Raw genomic sequence first — 21892 nt, 5'->3', positions numbered from 1 at the left:
ATAGAGTTCTGTAAAAAGTTACTTTCATAGTATATCAGCATTGCAGGAACATTGCCACATGGAAAATTTCACTTTGCCTTTTAAAAATCCTAAGGCGTGTACCAGTAATCCCAACACTCAGGAGTCTGAGGTAGGAGAATCACCTGAGCTCAGGAATTCAGGAGCAGCCTGGGCAATATGGTGAGACACTCTTTTCAAAAATAAATAGATGCCTATGTAGAACTGCATTATTTGTACATGCCATAATTTACATAACCAAATCTATAGAGGGTCATATCCAATTTTTCATTACAGTGTCACAATGCTGTTACATCTTTGCCCATTCAACCTCATTAGAATAAATTTGAAAAGGTATGGTTACTAGATTAAAAGGTATATATATTTCTAGTTCTGAGATTCACTGTCAGAAAAGGTGCAATTTGTACTGCTAGCACCTTTCATGAAAATGTCCAAAACACTGGGCTTTGCTAACTTCTGCAATCTGATAGATGAAAAATGATGCCATTGTTAAATTATTTATTATTAGGGAAATTGAATCTCAATATATTTATTAATCCCTTTATTGCTTTATAATTTTGCCCATTTTTTTCCCATTTGGCTGTTCCTTTTATTGACTTGCAACACTTTCTATGTTAATGAGAAAATATCAAGAGACTATTCAAATTAAACTGTTAAAACTCTTCTGGCTTTTGTTATAAATGTTTAGATTTTTTTTTATATAGTCAATATTGTCAGTCTTCTCCTTTTCAACTTCTGGGTTTCCTGTTTCTTGCCATAAACATGTTTATTTCAGAAAACAAATTTATATGTGAATATGTAAGTAGTTAGGACAAAATTTGATAAAATCTTTTAATTTGTTATGATCTCTAGATTAAATTATGAGGGTAAACACTAATCAGAGCAGAAATCTCATATGAGAGTTTATAGCATAATTATTATTGATTAGGTAATTCAGTGTGCCATTTAAAACATCTTTTTTTAAATCCTAAATATGACTTGAACTGAATTACCTGGTGTTGCTGGGAAATGAGATGGATAGATTTCCTGAACACCTAGAGGATGCTTTCAGTAGCCACAGAAGTGCATGGTGTTCAGCTTGCCCTGCACTGAACTTCCTAAGACTCTGCTTAACTGACAGTTCTTCCTCTGTTATTTGTGCAGCACGTAATTCTCTTCAGTCATCAATGGGCCTGAACTCTAGAATACTACCTAAACCATTTCTAAACTGCTTTCCATAAGCTTTTGTTAATGCCTTTCTGTTCTCTGATTACAAACTAGAAAATACATAAAGATTGATGAGGGTCAGATGAAAAAAACGCAATGCCAAAATAAGGAAATCCCCATTCTCTAGTAGTGGCAAAGCAAAAGCTTTGTCATAACTATACCTCAGGGATTCAAATGTCTTTTTCTTTTTTTTTCTTTTCTTTCTTTTTTTTTTTTTTTAGTGCCAGGGATTGGACCCAAGGGCACTTAACCATTGAGCCACATCCCCAGCGCTTTTTATTTGAGACAGGGCTTTGCTAAGTGGCTGAGGCTGGCCTCAAACTTGCAATCTTCCTGCCTCAGCCTCCCAGTTGCTGGGATTACAGGTGTGTACCACTCTGCATGGCAGGATTCATGCTATTTTAATCTGAGTTTTAAAAAGTTTACTTACTTATAACTTTGCAAATGTTCATGTAAGCTGAGGTTGCCAGAAGCTTAGCAGATAAGTGAAGGGTGTTCAAGGTTGTGAAGCCTCAATTACTAAAAGGTGCAACACTGCAAATGAGTGCTTGCCTGTGCCACAAACTCAGATGCTAATCAGGTTTTCAAATAATGATCAATTTTAAACACAACTGACAAACAGAAAAAGTTTATACTGGAAAAATCTCTCAGATAGCTACCTTATATTTACATTTTTATAAATATATGTCAAATTTTAACTCAAGTATGAGCCAAAAATGTTTTATTTGGATTCTTTTTAAATGTAAAAACAGTTTAATAGAGTAAAGCAATTTCAAGATGAAATTAAAAGACTATGAAATTTCCACAGAAAAATGCCCTTCTTATTATAGCCAACCCTTAACTTGCCTGGGAAGAGGAATGAAGCAACATGAACAATTCCCCAAACTGCAAATACACCTAAAATTTGGAATACACTTGTTTTTCCTAGTAGATCTGCTTCAAAAATTGTTACGTTTATCCATTGCCTCCTAAACTCACTGTCTTATCAGTTTCCTCTTTGCTTGCTCTACTTTAAACCATCTCCTCCCTGCTGTTCTTTTTAAAAACATGCCATGCATTTTCTCAGCTCAGAGCTTTAGTAATCACTACCCTTCCAACTGAAACCTCTTGGACCAGATAGCCAAACAGCTCACCCCTTGCGTTCCTCATGCCCTGTCACCATATCAGAAGTCTTCCATGACAGGACCATGAAAAAAGAGCAAGCCCTTAGCTCAGTGGTAGAGCACTTGTCTAACATGTGAAGCCCTGGGTTCCATCCCCAGCTGGCAAGGATGCACTTTAATCTGTACCAGGAATATCTGAAACATATTTTTTCCAATGTATATGTTTAAACTTTTACAATCCTTTCTGTGTGTTTGATTTGATAAATTAACCACTCAACTTCAAGGAGTGGCATCTTTGTTGATTCTTAAGGAACCATATGACAATCTCTTGTGCTAATGTAAGATGACTCTCAGTATAGTTCTCCGTGCATTCCTTATTAAATCCGTATTTCTCTTGAGAGGAAATGTAATCAGTTGGTAAAAAAACTTATGATGAGCAAGCTGACCTCAGTTACTCTCAACTACTAAGTTTACTCAACCTTTTTTAAAATCACAAAAAAATTGTTTTCACAATTCAGTACTTTTTATTATGTTCACAGAGCCTTATAACCATTTTTAGGACACTTTCATCACCCCAAAAGGCCCATAATCACTAGTAGTCACTCCCCAAAATTCCTCAACTGTAGAAAACCACTAATCAAATTGACATCTATGTTTTGAGCATTGGCATACATAGAATTATAATCACATGTGGTCTTTTGTGACTGCCTTCTTTCACTTAAATGTAATGCTTAAGGTTCATCCAAACTGTAACAAGTACAAGCATTTCATTTCTATTTATCTATTGTATAATATTCCACTGTATGGATGTACCACATTTATTTTTACTCATTCATCCATGCATTGATAGACATTTGGATTGTTTCACTTTTGGTCAGTATGAATAATGCTGTTATAAACATTTTTGTACAAACTGTATAGACATGTTTCATGTCTTTTGAGCACAGCCCTAGGAGTAAAATTAACATGTACTTTTTTATTTTCTTTTTTTGACCATTCAATCATTGTTCCATCATTCTTACTATTCATATTGAGACTGAGGAAGAAATTGTAGTCACTTTCACAATGTCACATAGATCCAAAACTTTTAGGTGCGAGATGAAGAGATTGAATAAAATTCCTGAGTTGAGTCATGGCTCTGTTATTCAATGTGATGTCACCATGTACCCAGAGAACTCTGGATATCTATAAAGATTAACTGAAGGACATTTGATGTCAGTTCCCTACTGCCCAGCAGCTAAGCATCTTGTATAGGATATTTTATGCAAAAGATGACCCAGCACTATTGAAATGGTGGAACTATTTTCTCCATGACACACATGTGGGAAAAAGTTAAACTATAAAATGTGGCATTTCTTACTATAGATAATTGAGAAAGAGGCCCTACCAGCTGTCTACATACTTTTATGGAAGGGGTTGTGAATGTAAAAACATCTAAATGTGTTTCCAGAGAAATTACAAAGTGAACAAAAATCAAAAAACACCCCAAACTACAATACTATCAATATCTGAGAATTAACGTTTGACTAATGAGGCCAATCTTATCTTCTCTAAGCCAGGAACTCTTTAATATACTAATGAAAGCTCCCAGGTCAAGGTTAGATAGTGACAAATAATAAACCAATAACTAATACTCCTATAGTGCTTCATGTAGGTCAAGCAGATATGTGCAGGCACACTCCAATGATACTACCAGAAAAGTACTGTCCACTCTCCTTCTACTCATGGTTTAAAGTGAGGTAGAAGTGATTATGTGAGAATGACACATTCACCCATGTAGTAAGTGGTGGGACATGAGTCAAACAAAGGCCATATGGGTGCAGGATATATACCACAAAACCCCTCACAAATTTGCACTTCCATAAAGAAACTGTGAAAATGGCCATGTTTGGATTATTTTGCTGGAAGATTTCTATTTTCTTTGTGTAACCATCACACTGACAGTCTTTGATGAATAATTTCTAAGTAACTAGCACTATTTCAGATACTGCAGCTGCAAAGTCAACTCTACCCTTATGGAACCTGACAAAGCTTAGTAGGAATTCAGCAATATAATTCATGTACAGAGGAGTACTGGTGAACCTGAGAATGTGGAAGTATCTGAAGCTATTTCCTAGAAGATCCCTGTTCACAATAGTCCAAAATTGACATCAACAGACCTGGTGAACAATTTTAACCAACCACCATGGCTGGTATGCTGCAGATGCAAAGACAAATAAGACAGCATCTGCACCCGTAGGAAATCTGTAGTTCCATCTACTTCGGAATCTGAGACAAGATCATAACCTTGAGGTTCACGTGGACAATTCAGTGAGACCCAGTCACCTGTGGGACACCGAGTCAAGAGCCAGGAGCCATCTTGGGATTACTGCCTTTTTGTTTATTTTCTGTTCTTCCTTTTCCTTTCTCCACCATAAAGTGTACATGGTCAGGGTTTTTGGGTTTTTCACTATTGTCTTCAGAGCCAGAACTTTGTGTGGTGTATATAGTAAGTGCACAATAGACTTTGCTGAATATATGAACAGAATAGTAAAACTTTTTTGCTTTCTCTGAACACACTGATTAGCATGGATTAAGGGAAATTTCACATTCAAAATGCCAAAGGGATCATAATTTTGCTGTGAAAAATTGAGAAACTGCCTGTATAGACAATTCAGATTTGATCAAATTCACAATTGAGTTTTAATCTTTGTAGTAGAGAGAAGGCCACTATTTGCATTAGAACTTAAAATCTCATTTAGCTATTTTCAAATTTCCTTCTATAGATGTTCCAAAAATGTTCTAATCTTTTGCTCAGGTAACTCCCTCAGCAAATAACTTCATTTCCTACTTCGCTGATAAGACTGAAGTCAAGGCTGGTGTAGTGGTGTAGTGGTGCACCTGTAATCCCAGCGGTTTGGGAGGCTAAGGCAGGAGGATTGTGAGTTCAAAGCCAGCCTCAGCAACTTAGTGAGGTCCTAATCAACACAGCAAAATCTTGTCTCTAAATAAAATATTAACAGCTGGGGATAGGGCTCAGTGGTTCAGTCCCTCAGGGTTCAAACCTGGGTACAAAAAAAAAAAAAAAAAAAAAAAAAGACTGAAGTCAAACAAGTGTTCTATCTCAAAATCTGTGAGTATTGTTACAATCCTCTCCTTTCCTTCACCACACATTTCTAAAAATTCATATATATATTCTGGTATTCACTTCTCAACATCCTATATCTTAACTCTTTTAAAATGAATTTGGAGATGTTAATTTGCAAACCTTTCCCTAATGAAATTCGCCAAACTGAATGTTTCCTCCCAGGTTTTCCTTATTTAATTCTTCATGATATTAAGAATTATTTTTTTTGGAAACAGCTATTTCTTGAGGACACCTTATTTTGCAGTTTTTCCAGTTATGCCTCCTTTTCTTTTCATTATCCAAACATGGGCTGTCCCAACACTCTGTTCCTGGTGTGGTCTTTACTATTTTCTCTCTACTCTTTCCTATTAATAAACATCATTGGTATGACTATCACAAGAATACATTACTCAGGCCAGGGGTAAGCTCGATGATAGAATACTTGCCACGACATTGTGTTTGATTCCTACCATTAAAAAAAAAAAAAAAATGAGTTGAAAATATACAATTGCAGCTTCATCTCCTCTCTCAATCTCCAATACTAAATCTTAAATTTCCAGCTGGATAGTAGTGTCTGATGTATTACTCAAAGCTCAAATTCAACATACCAAAATCTTAAAGCATAATTTTTTAAAGCACCTGATACATCCTCGGGTTTCTATAAATGTGTGAAAGATAAAGGTAGGAGAGGAAACTCAATCAGTTCTCCCTTTATAAACATCTAATTTTTGTGGAAGATACCCTGGGCAATCAGTGTCAAAACTCTCTCTTCTACAACAAACCTGGTTCACCAATCCCAATGCAAGCAATTTATACCAAGTTGTTATTAATTACTTCAGGCTCATTAAAAAAAAAAAAAAAAAAGAAAGACTTGTTTCTGCTCCCACAGTAATTCACCTTGCACACCAACATCAAACTAGTTCTCCTAAAATAACAGGTTCAATTAAGAATACAGAATAAGTACAGACTCCTAGCCACAAATGCTTCCTCCTGTTCATAATCTGCATTTTTTTTAATATATGAAATGAGCAACGACCAAACAAAAAACAAACCCGCAAAAGAAAACAAAGAAAAAGAAATCCCGGAGAATTTAGGAAACATCTCTTACTTCATGTGCACAAAATGAAGGTAGCCACCTCCTCGGCCCCAGCTCCGGGTCGCACCTTCTTCCCCAGCAGTCGCGCCATCTGGCTCCACCCCTCTGGCCCGGACCTGAAGATCCGGCTCCGCCCGCCCGCATAGGCCACGCCCCAAGCCGGAGCCACGTGCGTCCTCTGCTGCTTCTCAGTCGCTGCGGTTGCGGCTTTTGCGCGTGGAGATGCTGTTTGGCTCCTAGAGACACCCCTTGGAGAGCTGGCGGTTTCTTCCCTGGACAGCGGAGGGTGGGTCAGGCCGGCTGGCGTCGGGGCGGCTGGGGTCGGGCAGGTAGGCGGGCGGGAGCCAGCGGCGAGTAGCGGTGCGGACTGGCGGCCCCTGGCCGTACCGAGCGCAGGTGCACCGGGCGGGGAGCCACTCGACGGCCGCGGTGCCGCGGAGGCCGAGGCTGCGGTACCGAGGGAGACTCCAGCCTCGCGCCGCCAGTCAACCCCTCGCTCTCTCCCTTCTTCCTTCCGCGGGGTTGGCGGGGACCCGGGCCTAGGGCGCGGTTCCCGGGGTTCCCCGCCCCCTCTAGACGGCGTTGGGGAGGCAGTTCCTAATTAGGGCACCTGCGGCGGAGCAGCGCAGGGAGCAAGTCCCAAGTCAGCATGGGATCTACTCTCCAGCCCTAAAGTAGGCGCAGCCCTTAGTTTGCTTGGTCTTGTTAGTCGCGAAAGTTTACCTACGAAAGAATGGTTTTATTCGAGTCGGAACTCAACCCCGCAAAGGTTGAGGGAGCACCGAGATGGGCTTTTAAAAAAAAATGTTTAGTTGTTGATGGACCTTTATATAGTTAGTTTATTTTATATGCGGTGCTGGGAAGCGAACCCAGTGCCTCCCACATGCTATGCAAGCACCCCAGCCCGCCCCCCAGAGGTGCTTTTTTTTTTTTTTTTTTCCCCCCCCTGGTGCTGGGGATTGAACCCAGGGCCTTGTGCTTGCAAGGAGAGCACTCTACCAACTGGGCTATATCCACAGCCTCCGAGGTGCTTTTTAAAGATACTGTTGTACTTTAAAATGTTTGACCCCCAATATATAGTATATTGATGATAAGGATTTATTTTTCTTATTTTAATGTTGACTCAATTTGAATGATTAGGTTGAGTAAGGAATATGAAAATGTGGAATGGGGCTTTGGGGCGATTGGAAGTATGATCTCTATTTTTTTTTTTAAGACTTTAAATACACAAATAAAACTAGTTCACCCACATTTTTGAACTCCTCTAAATAATACCTTTCTTTCCATCTTCTTTCCCTGCCCTGGTCTGTACCTTTATTACCCAATTCCTAAGCAACTTTGCTTATATAGTATTCAATACTTATTATATTGAATGTACATACAGTGTCAGTTGTACTTGAGTACCCCACTGTGGAACCTTCACATATGTCCAGAATTTCTGCTCTTTAAAAAACTTATTGTAGTTTCCATCATGGAGCATAGAGTTTTGCCCTTGTTACCTTGGGGTAAATTCCAAGAGTTGGAAATACTGAATCAAAGTTTTGTATTCTTTCTTTGGCACTTGATATGAAATGCTTTCTAAACAAGCATGTTTGCAATATACATTTTCCCAAATCTGGGTCTTTGTGTGGTTCTGCTTAGCGAATATGGAATTCATCAGAGTGGCAAGTCATTTTCTGTGTGGGTCAGACAGGATGTGCAGCTAGTGTTGTATACTACCATCTACTACAAATCAGGTCAAGACCAAGTTCTGTCTGCTGCCGAGAATCCCTGCTGGCTTGAGTAAAAATTTTCATCTCTAAACTTCCCAGATTCTAAAATGGGTTTAATTCTCATGACTGCTTCTTTGGATTGTCATAAAAGTTCAGGTTGGGCTGGCAACGTAGCTCAGTTGTAGAATGCCTGCCTAGCACATGAGAGGCGCTGTGTTCAATTCCTCAGCACCACATAAAAATAAAGCAATAAAGGTATCTATCTACAACTAAAATTAAAAAAATATGAAAGTTCAGATCACTCAGAAAATGTTAAGGGTTAGGCATAAGAAAACATTCTGATGACAGATGAGCAAAGTGCCTAAGGTCACAGAAAAATGGAAGAGCAGTAAGATTTAAATTTTGCCATTAAATTCTCAATATTATTATTTTTTTTAATTTATTTTTTTATTTTTTGGTTCTGGGGATTGGACCCAGGGCCCCTGCATGAAGCACCCACTCTCTCAGCCCTTGATTTTTAAAAAAGTAAATTTTCTTGGAATGAGGTGTATCACTAATAAAAGTAATAATTCTTTTTTTAAAATTTTTTTATTTTTTAGTTGTAGGTGGACACAATACCTTTGTTTTATTTTTATGTGGTGTTAAGGATCGAACCCAGGGCCTCCTGCATGCTAGGTGATGCTCTACCACTGAGCCACAACCCTAGCCCCAGTTCTTTGTTTTTTAATGCCTCTTTGTTGACAGACTACTTCAGGTGCAATTGTTAATCCTTGCAACTCAGCGAGATGAGGGTTTATTCAACATACTTTTGTTGAGCCTCTGTCAAATGGTAGGTGCTCTTCTAGGCACTGGGTATATGGCAAAAAAACAAAAACAAAACAAAACAAAAATAAAAAGTGAAAACTTGACTGCCAGGATTTTAAGTTCTGGTGGGGGAAACTTTATACCAGGTTTCTGTCCGCGTTTTCTGGAAGGTAAAGACTTAGGCCTAGGGATGTATCCCAGGCCTGGCAGCTGGTAACTGTGGAAGGCAAGCCCAAGCCTTCATGTACCTCCATTAACTGTCTGCAGATAGAAAGAAGAGTGTTACACAGTGAGAAAATGGCATACTTCTGTGGTGTCTTGCTCATCTCCAATATGTATCATGATGCAGGGTCCCCAATTAGAAAAGAAAGATAAGTAGTTTTTAAATTTTTTTTCGTGTGGTGCTGGGGATCTAATCCAGAGCCTCACACATGGTAGGCAAGCTTTCTTCCAGTGAGTCACACTTCTGGGCTTGAGGATGATTGGTGTTGAAATGACTGCTTGTCTGTCCAAAGAGCAGGTGATCTCTTGCAGTGTGGTTTAATTCATGAGACTTAGCAGACTGTCAGAGCTCATTCAGAGAGGAGTGTGATTTGCACTTTAAAAGATGCAGAGATTCTCTGAAAAGGATGGTTTTTCACATATGCTGTAAATGATTCTTACACATTCTAGAGTAGATTGAGGATCAACATAAAAGCAACTGTAGCTTAATAGGGGAAAAGTGTAAGTGTTCTTTTTGTTCTTCATTTCCCATTAAAACCTTGTGCTCAAGCCAGCCTGTCCTGTCATGTTTTTGAAGCTAACCTTTAAGAGTCTCTTTTCTTGAGGAGTGATGAAGAGCACAACCTGAATTTTCACCAGGATCAAGGAAAATTAAAACTAGAAACAGTGTATCTATTTGAATAATTTGTGCCATGGGTAGTCACAGGGTATGACTGTATTGATAGTCATTTCCAAATGGATGCCTCATCTCCCACTGTGCCATTTGGAAGATCTCATATTAGGATTTTTTTTCTTTAGTGTCCAGAGTGGTACACACTATCAGTAAGCAATACCCCCAATTCTTACATTAGAATTTGATCCTAGTCTTATATGTGAAGACTGGAACTTGGGGAACCATAGGGTAATATAGGGCATCTGAGTCATGTGAGGTAAGGAAAGGCTTCAGGAAATACCCTGAAGAAGGGAATGCATAGGAGCAAGAGAACTGTCTTGAGATAGGGTGGGGGCTGTCCTGTGAACAAGGAATCTGATGTTTCCTATAAGTGTTAAAAGACAAGATCCCATGGATAGAGGGTGTAGGGAGAGGAGTCTCAGCGTGTTCTAAGGAAGGATTTGAAATGATGAGCCCTTGGTGTGGGCCTCAGGCCCTAGACTGTTCAAGAGACTGGTGGAGTGGTTCCTGCAAGAATCCTGCAGATAAGATACTAACAGCAGGTTGGGGAGAGATGAGCTGAATAATTTCTATTATATTTTCATATATCTAAAATATTTTCATTCTGTTCCTCGTACTCTGGAGAACACTGTTGTACTTTTAGGCACTTATTTGAAGTTTCAAGGGTACAGAAAGGTGGCCACTGCGTACCTATTACTGTATTTAATTGATATCCAGGATGTTGGTAGTTAATTTGCATATGCATGTGTCCAATGTCCATGTGTTAAATGTGCGGCAGAAATTTTATGGTAACCCCGTGGGACCAATTTTCCAATTTGCATGGATGAGGGAACTGAAGCTAAGAGATGTGAAGTAACTTAGCATGGCCTCACTGTCATTTAAGGGGAAGTGGAAATCAAGATGCAAACATGAGTTTTGTCCCAGAAGCCAAAATTTGTAATTTCTGAAGAAAGTTTTTGTTTCCTTCCTGGACCTCTACCCTTTTTGTAAACAAAGACATGGATAGATGGTGTTAGAGGACATCTAAGATCCCTTCCCATTCAGTGTTGGTGATAGTACAGTATTTCTTTCATTTATTTAAACCTCTCTGCCATATTCTTATCCTTTGCAGATGCTGTGCTCTCTTGTAAAGCAGGGGTCAGCCACCCTTTTCAGTAAAGGGCCAGATAATGTTTTAGGCTTCATGGTTCTTCCCAATCTGCATGTAGGATCAATTCATAAACAAAGGAGTGTGGCTGATACTTTGTAACTAGAGGCTTTGGAGGGACCTGATTTGGCTAGTGGGCTGTATTTGCTGTTCCCTGCTACAAAGCCACATCAGTGGTCCTCCTGGGTCTCTTTAGGACTTTGGTCACCCCACATACATTCCTGTTTGTAATTCATAGGCTTAAGGTTAATTGCATTGTAGTTCCACATGTTTTCTGACTTGGAATCCTGGGCTGTCCCAGTTGGAATGCCCCTTGAGGGCACTTGGCTGGAGATATACTTTCCTAGCCCTGTAGTGGGACAGTGCACTGAGCTACCTGATGGTTCCATGGCATGTATACAAAACAAGAACTCTTCCAGCTGGTGACCTGGCTAAAAGTGGCATGTTCACACCATGCAAGACTGGGCAGCAGTTAGGAAGAACAGAATAGGTGTCTATTTTCTAACCCAGCTTGTCAAAATATATTGTTTGGTGAAAAAAGAAAGTGTAGATTTGTGCAATGATACCTTTTTGTGCTGGAAACATTGAGTGTATGTTTTTTCATTTATTTTATAAGGGTCAGGCATGTGCATACCTAGAAAAGGCCCGAGGTATCCCATTGCAAACAGGAACCCTCACTACTGGGTGTGGGTGGTAGCCCAGTGTTCTACTGGTGATTTTTGCCTTAACTCTGGTGTTTAAGATTTTGCAAGGAGGATGCACTTGCATGTTACTTGCTTAATGAAAATTTAAGAATAACAAAAAGAATCAGTTGAGTTTTCAACCTGTTTATAATCACCAGCTGCCCCATTCTGGGCGGGGGTTCCCTTCCCCCATGTCCTGCTGGATTGTCGATATCCAATGCAGCATCCTCATTACATAATAGGGACAGGCAGCCCAGAGTAAATGGGATGAGAACCTCAGCTCTGATGACCTCTAGACCAGGGTCCTTTTTACTTGTAGTCCTGTGCCTGTCAACTAGAGGTCACTTAACTTTCCTTCAGGTCATTGTCTAGTCAGCCTTCTGTTTCAGTTGAGGAACAGGAAATTGACAAGATCAGTTTTATGACTCAGGCATCTGAGAGGCAGCTGAAAGGTCACAGGGAGGTTTATGGGAAATGGGTTTTATAGGAAAAGCTGGGTGTAGATAGGTCACTTATTTTCTGCTTAAGGATTGATCACTCCATGTTTTTTTTGCTAAGGGCTCTGCCATTTTTCTGTGTCCAGGAGGAATTTTGTAGTCAAAATAAAGCGAGATTGTGCGTAATTGACTTTAAGCAGCAAACAGTAAAACACGGACCTCTTCAGCTCTACTTTTCTTGTAAATTCTTCATTATTCCTATTGATTGTGAAAATTAGGTTTCGGTCTTTTGATAACATATTTCCATCCATTTGAAGCCCTAAAATTCAGGTGAACTTTCTATTAATCCACATATGACTTTATCTCCTTGTAACAGAAAAGACACCATTGTGGTGAAAACTATTTTTTTTTCAGCTAAAGTTATTTGTTATTTTTAAAACATTCTTTCAGGATATTTTATATGATATGGTAATCCTTAACATATATTGTATCCTTCCAGGCTCTGAGAATTTGAAAACTGAGAAGGTGTTGATGTTTTGTGTGAGGCCACCTGAATTAGAAACCAAGAGGAACATAACCAAAGGAGGTCTGGTGTTGTTTTCAGCAAATTCCAATTCATCATGTATGGAGCATTCAAAGAAAATTGCTGAGTGAGTTAAATTTTCCCATTAAAATCTATATTAATTATATGATGTAAATTGGATAATCAGATTAGCTGTGATTGTCAAGCTTGAAAGCAGTTATGTTGTAGTTAATCTACGTACCATTTATATAAGTTAAAGGCTGATCTTTACATAAACTTTCTCAAGTCCCTACCTATTCATTCTGCACACATTCATCAGTGCCAGGGATTGTGTTAGGTGCTGTGTGTTCATAGAATTACTTTGGTATAATGAAAATTGAAGTGTATAGTAAATAAGAATACTTCACAGGTTACACTTCAGTTCAGTGTCAGGTATTTGTTAGATGGATGTTAAACCCCTGCTCTGTACAAGACCTTGATGCAGACATGGGCTGTTATCAGGGAGCAGGCCAGTCAACTTTCTTCTCTCTTCCAAAGTTACATTTTAGTACAAGAGCCATACAAGAAGCAAATCAACAAACCCAACAAGTTCAGATGGTGAGGAATACCCTGAAGACGGCAGCATTGAAGTTGGGGTGGGGTGGGTTGTATGACTTTTGATTGGGTGCACAGGTGTCTTAAACTGAGGGGGTAAGTGAGCTGAGAAACCTGTAGGAGGCAGCACATGGAGGTCTAAGTTTAGAGCCTCCAGGCAGAGGGAACAGCAGGTTCCAAGGCCTTTGGTGTTAGGGAGGAGGCATTGGTGTGTGTCAGGAACCTGGGCTGGAGGTCAGAGGGCAGCAGGAATACAGGAGGTGAGGTGGGCAGAGATAGACTGTATAGACCTTGGGTAGACATGGGATGGGGTAAGAGGGCAGGAAGTGAACTCATATAACAATTTAATATTGACTTCAAATTTCCTAATAAGAATAACTTTATTTTACTTTTATCAATTTCTGATCCTCCTTAAATAATAGAGATGTTGAACCTGTTTTATGACCTTAACTTTTCCCCTTTCTCTTCTCGAGGCAACTGGGGGTGGAGATGGGCAGAGTGTAGATACACCAGGAACCTACTGTGTTGAGCTGTCTTGGACATGTGTACCATTGATCTTTTTGTGGAATATGGTTTATTGGCTCAGTACTTAATTCTCTACTGTTGAGACAGTTTGATTCAGTTGTCCAGTTCTGTTAGCAAGAAGTCAAGCAAAGTGGAAGAGAGTGACGTTGTATCTGTCACTAATACCAAGTAGTGTCACGTGTGGGATCTCATGCCAGTTTTAGAGTTCACTTAATAAAAATTGCATAAACATAGGAACCAGCTAGTCAACAGAATGAAAACATTGTCTCAGCCAGTGGTTGAATTGACATCACCTTAGGCAGTATGAACAAATCTTGTGTGACTGCACTTTGAGTTATTTTGTTGTTGTTGTTTTTTCCCCTCAAAGACAGGGTCTTATGGGGCACAGTGGCACATGCCTTGTAATCCCAGGTGCTTGGGAGGCTGAGCAGGAGGATCACAAATTGGAGGTCTGTCTGGACAGCTTAGTGAGGCCCTGTCTCAAAATAGAAATAAAGTAAAAGGACTTGGGATGTAGTTCAGTGTTAGGTGCACAACACTGTAAAAAAAGCAGGGTATGAGGGACAGGTCTTGCTGGCTCCAAACTCCTGGGCTCAAGTAATCCCAGAATTGTCAGCAATTAAGGCTGTCTGGAGAATTAAATGGGGAAATCTGTGTGCCTAACACAGATCTTGGCACATCACAGGGACTCCATAGGGATGGAGCTCAGGACCTCATAACTGCTAGCATGTGCTCTACCACTGAGCTACACCACCATCCCAACAGCTGTCATACCCCCTACAAACCAGGACTCTCAGTTCAAGTCATATGTGTTTTATGTATTGTTAGTTTCTTCTAAATCTAAAATAGTTCCCTCGTGTTTTGTATGTTTATCCTGTGACATTGATGAGTAAGTTGTCTTCTAGAATGTTCCATTTGAGACTTATCCGATTGTTCTCTTGCAGTTGATGACAAATGTTTTGATATTAGATCTCGTTTCTCTTTGCTGTTATAGCATAAAAACATCTTGTGCCTGAGTTCTCAGTTGCTCCAGGTGAAAAAAGGAGCATATCATTTCTTGTACAGGTACTATGCTCAGCCTAGCACAGCACTCATTGCTCACATGTAAGGGCTGAGAAAGCTGGATTTACTTATTTCAAGTCCGAAAGGTAATTCCCATTCAAGGCCATAATGCAGTGAAGCCTGTTTAAAAAGTATAATTAATAGCATTCTGTTTATTATCTGTGGTAGCATCTAAAGCCTACTGCGTTTTGTAATAGTTCCAGTTTCCATGGATTATAACATTGGGGTATGAGGCAGACACTTTGTGTATTTTGAAAAATCTGAACTCTATGACTTTTCCTCCTCTCTTTTCTTTTTCTGCTAGAAACAAGAGTACAGATTCAAGAATCCGTGAGGGGGAAAGATGTTTTCATCATCCAGACTGTCTCAGAGTGGGTAGTTCTCTAGCAGTGGTGCTGTTGCTTTCTGGGTTTCTGTTTGGACATGAGCGTTTAGCACAGGGAGAGCTGATAGGAAAGCAAGAGTTCAGATAGTCTTAAAATCGGTGTATTCGACTTCGCTAATTTTTCTGGCATAAGTGCTGACCGTTATGTTTATGTTTTCTTTCTTTCTGTGTGTGTGTGTGTGTGTGTGTGTGTGTTCACATACTAAAGAGCCAGGGTCTTGCCATATGGATCAGACTGGCCTCAAACTCCTGGCCTGATGTCGTCCTCCTGCTTTAGCCTCCGAGTAGCTGAAATTACAAATGCACAGCACTGCTCTCAGCCTTTCTCTGTCTCTGAAGGGAGGAAATAAATTATTAGAGGAGAGGCTCTTAATGGTAACAGACTCCATGAAGTTCCTAATAGTCGATGGTCAGGAATGTGTAAGGCGTGCAGGGAAGCATTTCTACTCCTGCTTCTCAAACAATAAAACAAGCCAGAGAGGGGAATTCTCTTCTGTGAAGTTCTTAAACCTTTTATTGCAGATAATTTAAATGTGGTCCCCACTTATAAAGTAAAGGAACTGAGAAGATAAGAAGACTATGCTCAAAGAACATATATCCCAATCCAGTGTGACATTTGACATACATGTGTTCTGGAAATGGGGAAGGTAACAGACGTGTACACTGGGTATAGAGAATTCAGTGCTGCGAGTCTTTCTGTGCCACTTTGAATGAAGAGGCACTGTGGAAGAGAAGGTGGTCACATGGAACCCTGCTTTTTCCTGTGCATTTGTCCTCAGATGTCCCCACACACCTCTGTGAATGGAAAATTTCCACTCAGAATGGTATTTTCCTTTTTTTTTCCATGACCTGGCCTGTCCTCCAATCGTAGGCTGTCCAGCTCAAGACTTAGCTCCCCTTTCAGCTCAGTTTCCCTAGGATAAGTTTCCCCTGGGGTATCCTGTAACAACCTCACTCCCTTGGGTGGGAGGGGAGAGATGAGATGGCTCCAGGTAATCCTTCCTAAACTTGGATAAGAAGCAGGGGCCTCAAATGTCTCAGCTTAGGCCAGGCAGGGTGGCCTGCAGTGGACAGAAAGTGTCACCTGCTCATGTCATTTTCAGTCCTACCCTGTTCTCTCCCTGTAAGGGATACAAGATAGCCCACATTGACATAGGGATTATTTTAATCTGAGGACATTCGGGAAACCGTTAATAAAGTAGATGGATTTTGTTCAACTCTGGTTTTCTGCATAAAAGCAAAACCTCAGGAAGAGGACTTTTTCTCAACTCTTGTTGTCTGCAAAATCTCACAAAAGAATTCAGATGTCATAAATCTCCTTTCTAGAGTTAGGAGTATTCCAACCAGGGGAGACTTCTGTCCTGAGTCCAGAGAAGAAATCTCACCAAGATAAGAAGTCACTTCATTGTCACAGAACTGTCTCCTGTCTCCCATCTCTTCTGCAGAGGGCCTGTGTTTCTTTCCTAAATGCCATTTCCTTTATGAGCCCTTTGTCATCTTCTGCTTCCCAGGCTAAGATGGTATCGAAGCCCTGAATCCTGACCACTTGTTCCTGCCACATTTTCTGAGTTCCTGCTGTTTTAGCACAGGAACTGAGACCTTAGAATATTATTTTTAGTGTCTAGAAATCAGTTTGGATAGTGCATAATTTTTAGCTCAGAATCTGAAAATTGCTGCTTACCAAATTTAGTAACAGATGTATAGATCAGTGTATATAATAAATATGATAAATAACAAGGAAAGGTAAGAAAAAAAAATCCCAGGAATTTAGTCTTGGAACACAGTACTCTCACCTACATTTTTAGTGTCTCTGTCCTGATCTTTGCTTCCATGAGATAGTGTCACAAAACCCTAGCTGTCCCAGAAAGAGGAGTGGCAAGGGAGTGTCATTGCATCCCAACCCATGGAAAGTATATGTGCTATGAAAAAGTGAGGGCGTGGTTGTCCTTTATCAGGTGCCTTTGCTTCTTCTGCTGAGACCTTGAGGGTCCTCAGCAGAGCTGGGCATGAGGGCACCAAGTGTCGGTATCCTGTGCCACTCTCCCCTTCCCCAGGCCTGTCCTGTGCCTGCGTGCTAGAGGATGCCCCACCTTTTCTTTACCCTGCTGCAGCATCAGGAAGGGAAGGTGCAGGCATAGATGGCCCTGACTACTCTGGCCCCTGAGTGTCTGCAGCCTGCTGTCTCCTCAGATACAATTTGGGTGCGTTGGATAAATACTGGAGGCTCTATTGATATTGTCCAGGAGAGAAGTGGAGCTGAAGTTCCAGTTGAATTAGAATTCAGGACTCAGGAAGGGTGACTCTGCTAATCCTCACCATTTTCGTGTACTTCCGTTTACCTTCCTTAGCATATTTTTGTCTTTAATCAACACCATTGTCATCTCTCCAGGCCTTTTGTCAGTTTCTTTTTCCCCTAGTCAAGAACAGTAAGTAGCCCCCAAATCTTTCTATTCTGCTTTACATTGTCCCATGAGTGCCCCAGTTTGTGTTAAGTCAGGTCCTCAATCTCATCCAGGTGATGGCAAGCCTGGATGTCATAGTCTTCTTTCTGAAATCACCTACAGATTTGCAGGTGTCAGATATAGCCTCCGGTTCATTTTTTTTTTATTGATTAATTTTTTTAGAGTCCTTAGGACGAGTCCAGAGACTCATGCATTCTAGGAGAGCACTCTACCCCTGTTACATCCCCCCCATTACTTTATTTTAGTACTGACTTAAGCAGCAGTTACTAAAAGTATAAAACAAATTATAAATGAAGAAAAGTCCATGAACTGAAGTTTTGCTGTGATTCAAGCAAATTTCATCATGTGAGTTAATTGATGGAAGCCCTGTTCCTTGTTGTTCCTGGTTTTGGATCTTCGAGTGATTTTATACTTACTGTCAGTTTCTCTAATCATCCTTCCACATGGAGTGCTTTTGTGAAAGCGTTTTAATTCACCAGATGTCAGATTTGTTACTCAATAATAACAAACCTACTCATCCAAATGTTCTGTGTTTCCATTCCCTCATTACAAATATCTGCTGAATGTCTGCGATGTGTGAGTTTCCATTACTGGTGTGTGAGGTGACTTCTTGGTTGATACAAGTAAAGATCTTTGTCCTTGTGGAGTTGATATTCCAGTGGAGGAAGACATACCGAGAATGTGATAAATAAGTAATCCAGTGTATTGAAAGTGATTAGCATGTGAATAAACAAACTGGTATGGCAGGGAATTGGAAGGTATGATAATGAGAGGGTAGAGGGGCAGAGTAAGCAAGCTTTGTTGTGAAGGTGATTTTGGAACAAAAACCTGCAGGAGGTGTGGGAGTGAGCCTGATAGAACCATCTAGAACCAAGCCTTCTGTGGCAAAGAGCAGCACTAGGAGGAGTGACCAGGACAGAGTGTGACTGTGCTGAGAAGGGGGCATGGGGCCAGGGGAAGGAAGGGGCTGATCATAAGAAAGGAGTGTGGGAGCCACTGTGAGACCTTGGGCTTTGGCCATGGGCAGAAGAGAGACCATCTCATTGTCTTGAGCAGAGGCCTGTGCAGTGTGACTTCAGTTTAAGGACAGGTTTCTGTGCATGGAGCATGCTTTTCAGGGATATTCCAGGAGGGACAGGCCATGGTCACCAAATGGGTGGCATAACCCAGATGTAGGGGCAGTGGTAAGATGCAAAAACCATCTGGAAAAGAGAAGGGCTGTAAGAAGTGGCTCTGAGGTTTCTGTCCTGAGTTACCCAGAGGAACAGTGTGCCAGTAATTGAGCTGGTGCAGGTTTTCTGGTGGAGCAGGTTCCTTTGGGGGAAAAGAGCAGTTCCATTTAGGGTAGGTTACATTCTGAGATGTCTTGATGTACAGTCCAGTGGAGCCATGATACAGCTGTGGGACTGAGTTCAGGGGTGGATGGACTGGAGGTAGGAGTGCGAGAGTCACCAACATTTACAAAGCCATGAAGTTGGATGAGAAACTTTCAAGGGATGAGAGGAGACTGGAGAAGACAAATGAAAGTCTTAGGTGGAGGTCAGGCAGAGAGAAACCAGCAGAGAAGCCAAGGAAGGCAGGGGAGACCAGAGAGGGTTGGTTGTCCTGGAAATGGTGTGCATTAAGTATGTGAAGGGACAGGGGTGAGCAGCCGCAGCAGATGCTGCTGAGGGACCAAGAAGTAGGGCTGAGTATCGACTGGTGGATTTAGTCATGTAGAGGCCATGGAGCTTGATGAGAACAGTTTTGGGGTTGCTTGGGGGACCGGAGCTTCTTTGGAAGGTGTTTGGGAGAGAGGGAGAATGTCTGAATCAGAGATAGTGAGTGTAGACAGATCTCCTGAGATGTACTATGAAGGGGAGCAAAGAGATGGGGCTTCAGGGAAGGTGGTTAGGAGTTGTCATTTTTAATGGAAGAAAGGTCCAGATATTTACAAGCTGATGAGTCTGAGCCAGGGGAGTGTGACAAATGATGGTGCAAGCAGGGAGGGAGAAGTGCTGGAACAAGATCTTCCAGTAGGCAGGAGAGGGTGGGGGTTAGTGTGATATTTTGGAGTAATCTCTGAGACCAGTACTGTGTCAGAAGACGGCTTCCATGGGATCCTACCACCCTGCAAGTCTGCCTGTGCTCAGCCATTAGCCAGAGAGGACCTTTGCACACCACAAATACTCCACTATTGACACTAGTCCCCATTGCCTCTTGCCTGCCAAAGACACTGGTCTCAATGAAAAAGAGCCAATCTGTTGAGAGGAAATGTGTGGAGAACTCATGCGAGTAGAAGACATCCCTGGTTCTGCATCTTGTACCTTAAGTCTTTGAACAGGGAAATAAGAATGTTATTATTATTATTTTGGTGTTGGGGATGGAACCCCAGGCTTCAAGCATGTGAATCATGTACTGCTGAGTACACCCCCAGGTCAAGAGGGAGAACTCAAGTCTCCTACCCCTCAGTGGGATTTTCTTTGCCTGGGTTACAGGGAAGTGACCACCCCCATCATGGAGCTCCTGGTTATGGTGTACACATGAAGACCTCTTGTGCCAAGAGCATCATCATTGTGATCTCCTGCTTTCCTTACAGCAAACAGTGCAAGATGAGGAAAAGAAGCTCCATCGTGTTTAAATTACTGACCTCCATGATGTGCAAAGCTGGTAAGAATTCTAGGCAGATCCTTGACAACTAATTGGGCCCCCGAGAGTTTTATTTTTACAGAAAAAAATTGAAAGCATTCTCTTAACCTTTTGAGAATGCTGAACAGAGGGAAAATAGTAGTATGGTTTTTAAAAACAACTAGTTTTTATCATCCATCCTTATCCACAAGAGATATGTGCCAAGACCCCCAGTGATACCTGGAACAGTGAGTAGTACTAAACTCTGTAGGAGCAGTACAGTACTGGGGCAGTAGATCTCATAACTGAGATGGTTACTAAGTGCCTATCAGGTGTATAACATATACAGCATAGATACACCTTTAGAAGGACAAAGCAGCATATTATGAGATTTCATAATGTTACTTGGAATGATGTGCAGTTTCAAATTTATGAATTGTTTATTTCTGGAATTTTCCATATAATCTTTCTGGACTATGGGTAACTAAAATGACATAAAGCAAAACCATAGGTAAAAAAGAGTGAGAATGGGGGACTAGTGTAATGAGAAATTCTGCAGAGAATTCCTTTTCCATGTCCCTAAACATGGAGGTAATGAGAACAACTTTTGTTTTCCTATTTTCCTAAACACTTTGTCCAAATGTGTATTAAAATGTCAGTTTACAGTCCCATTGAGGTTGTTTTGAAGGAAAACTGTCATTCTGAACCCTGCTATTTCTCTAACACAGCAACTATTTGTATTTTAGCTTTTTCCCTTTCCAGGACTGAGAGGTATATTTTGTAAACCATGTGCATTATTCTGTTATGCTTTCTTGGGTAGTGTCCTAAGTATATCCCCTTGTTTGTGAATATTCTATATAGTTTCCATTGTGTATGTGTGTTTGTTCATGTGGGAGCAGTCTTGTACATGTCCATATGTGTTCTTGTGGGTAAATGATTATGAGGACCATAGCACAGAGCATTTGCACAAAGAGGAAGTAATTAAGAAATCCCCACACCACTGCATTTTAAAACAGACACTTGCCATAGAATACATTTTCTCGTGTACCATACCAAAGAAGGAAAAAATTAAACAAACCCCAGGGACCTCAGCAGCATCTCTCCTTGAAAACACTGTAACAGGCAGTGGAGAAGGGGTGCAGGGACTCTTCACCAAGACTTCTGGAAAGGTTCTACCCTTCTAAGTGGAGGGACTACCAGGCTCACTTTTTTGCTCTTTTGTATAAGTATTGCTTTTTCAGTTTTTTCATACTGAATTTTCCTTACCCTTTGCTAATGGTGATGTCATGTGTTCTTTAAAGATGCAGTGAAACTTTAGCATTTGTTCTCACTTCCAGCTTGGTCCGGTTTCTCTGCAGGCTTTGTTATGCATATTAAGGAACCTTCACAGAGATAGAATCTATTCTAATAGAATTTTTAGAGACATTTCTGTTTTATTGTCATCTTTGCTATTTTATATTTTAAATTTATTTTACAAATTATGCATCTTATGTCAGAGATTCTGAACCATAAAGGTGCTGGGGTTTT

The 21892-nt window shown here is 40.7% G+C and overlaps 1 protein-coding gene across 1 annotated transcript in view; it reads left to right on the top strand.

Annotated features, from left to right (window-relative positions):
- The window catches only part of LOC306655702 (phosphoribosyl pyrophosphate synthase-associated protein 2-like), a gene marked incomplete at its 3' end in the record, with an annotated part of 395253 nt that overhangs the window by 94062 nt on the left and 279299 nt on the right, over positions 1-21892 (top strand). Inside the window, exons 2-3 of the mRNA XM_079130350.1 lie at positions 12707-12857; positions 20337-20407. Coding sequence (XP_078986476.1) covers positions 12707-12857; positions 20337-20407 — 222 coding nt within the window. The remainder of the gene's footprint in view (positions 1-12706; positions 12858-20336; positions 20408-21892) is intronic.

Source organism: Sciurus vulgaris (genome assembly GCF_902686455.1).
Source record: "Sciurus vulgaris genome assembly, chromosome: 3".
Classification (NCBI taxonomy): Eukaryota; Metazoa; Chordata; class Mammalia; order Rodentia; family Sciuridae; genus Sciurus; species Sciurus vulgaris.
This window is presented reverse-complemented; position numbering and strand designations above follow the sequence as displayed.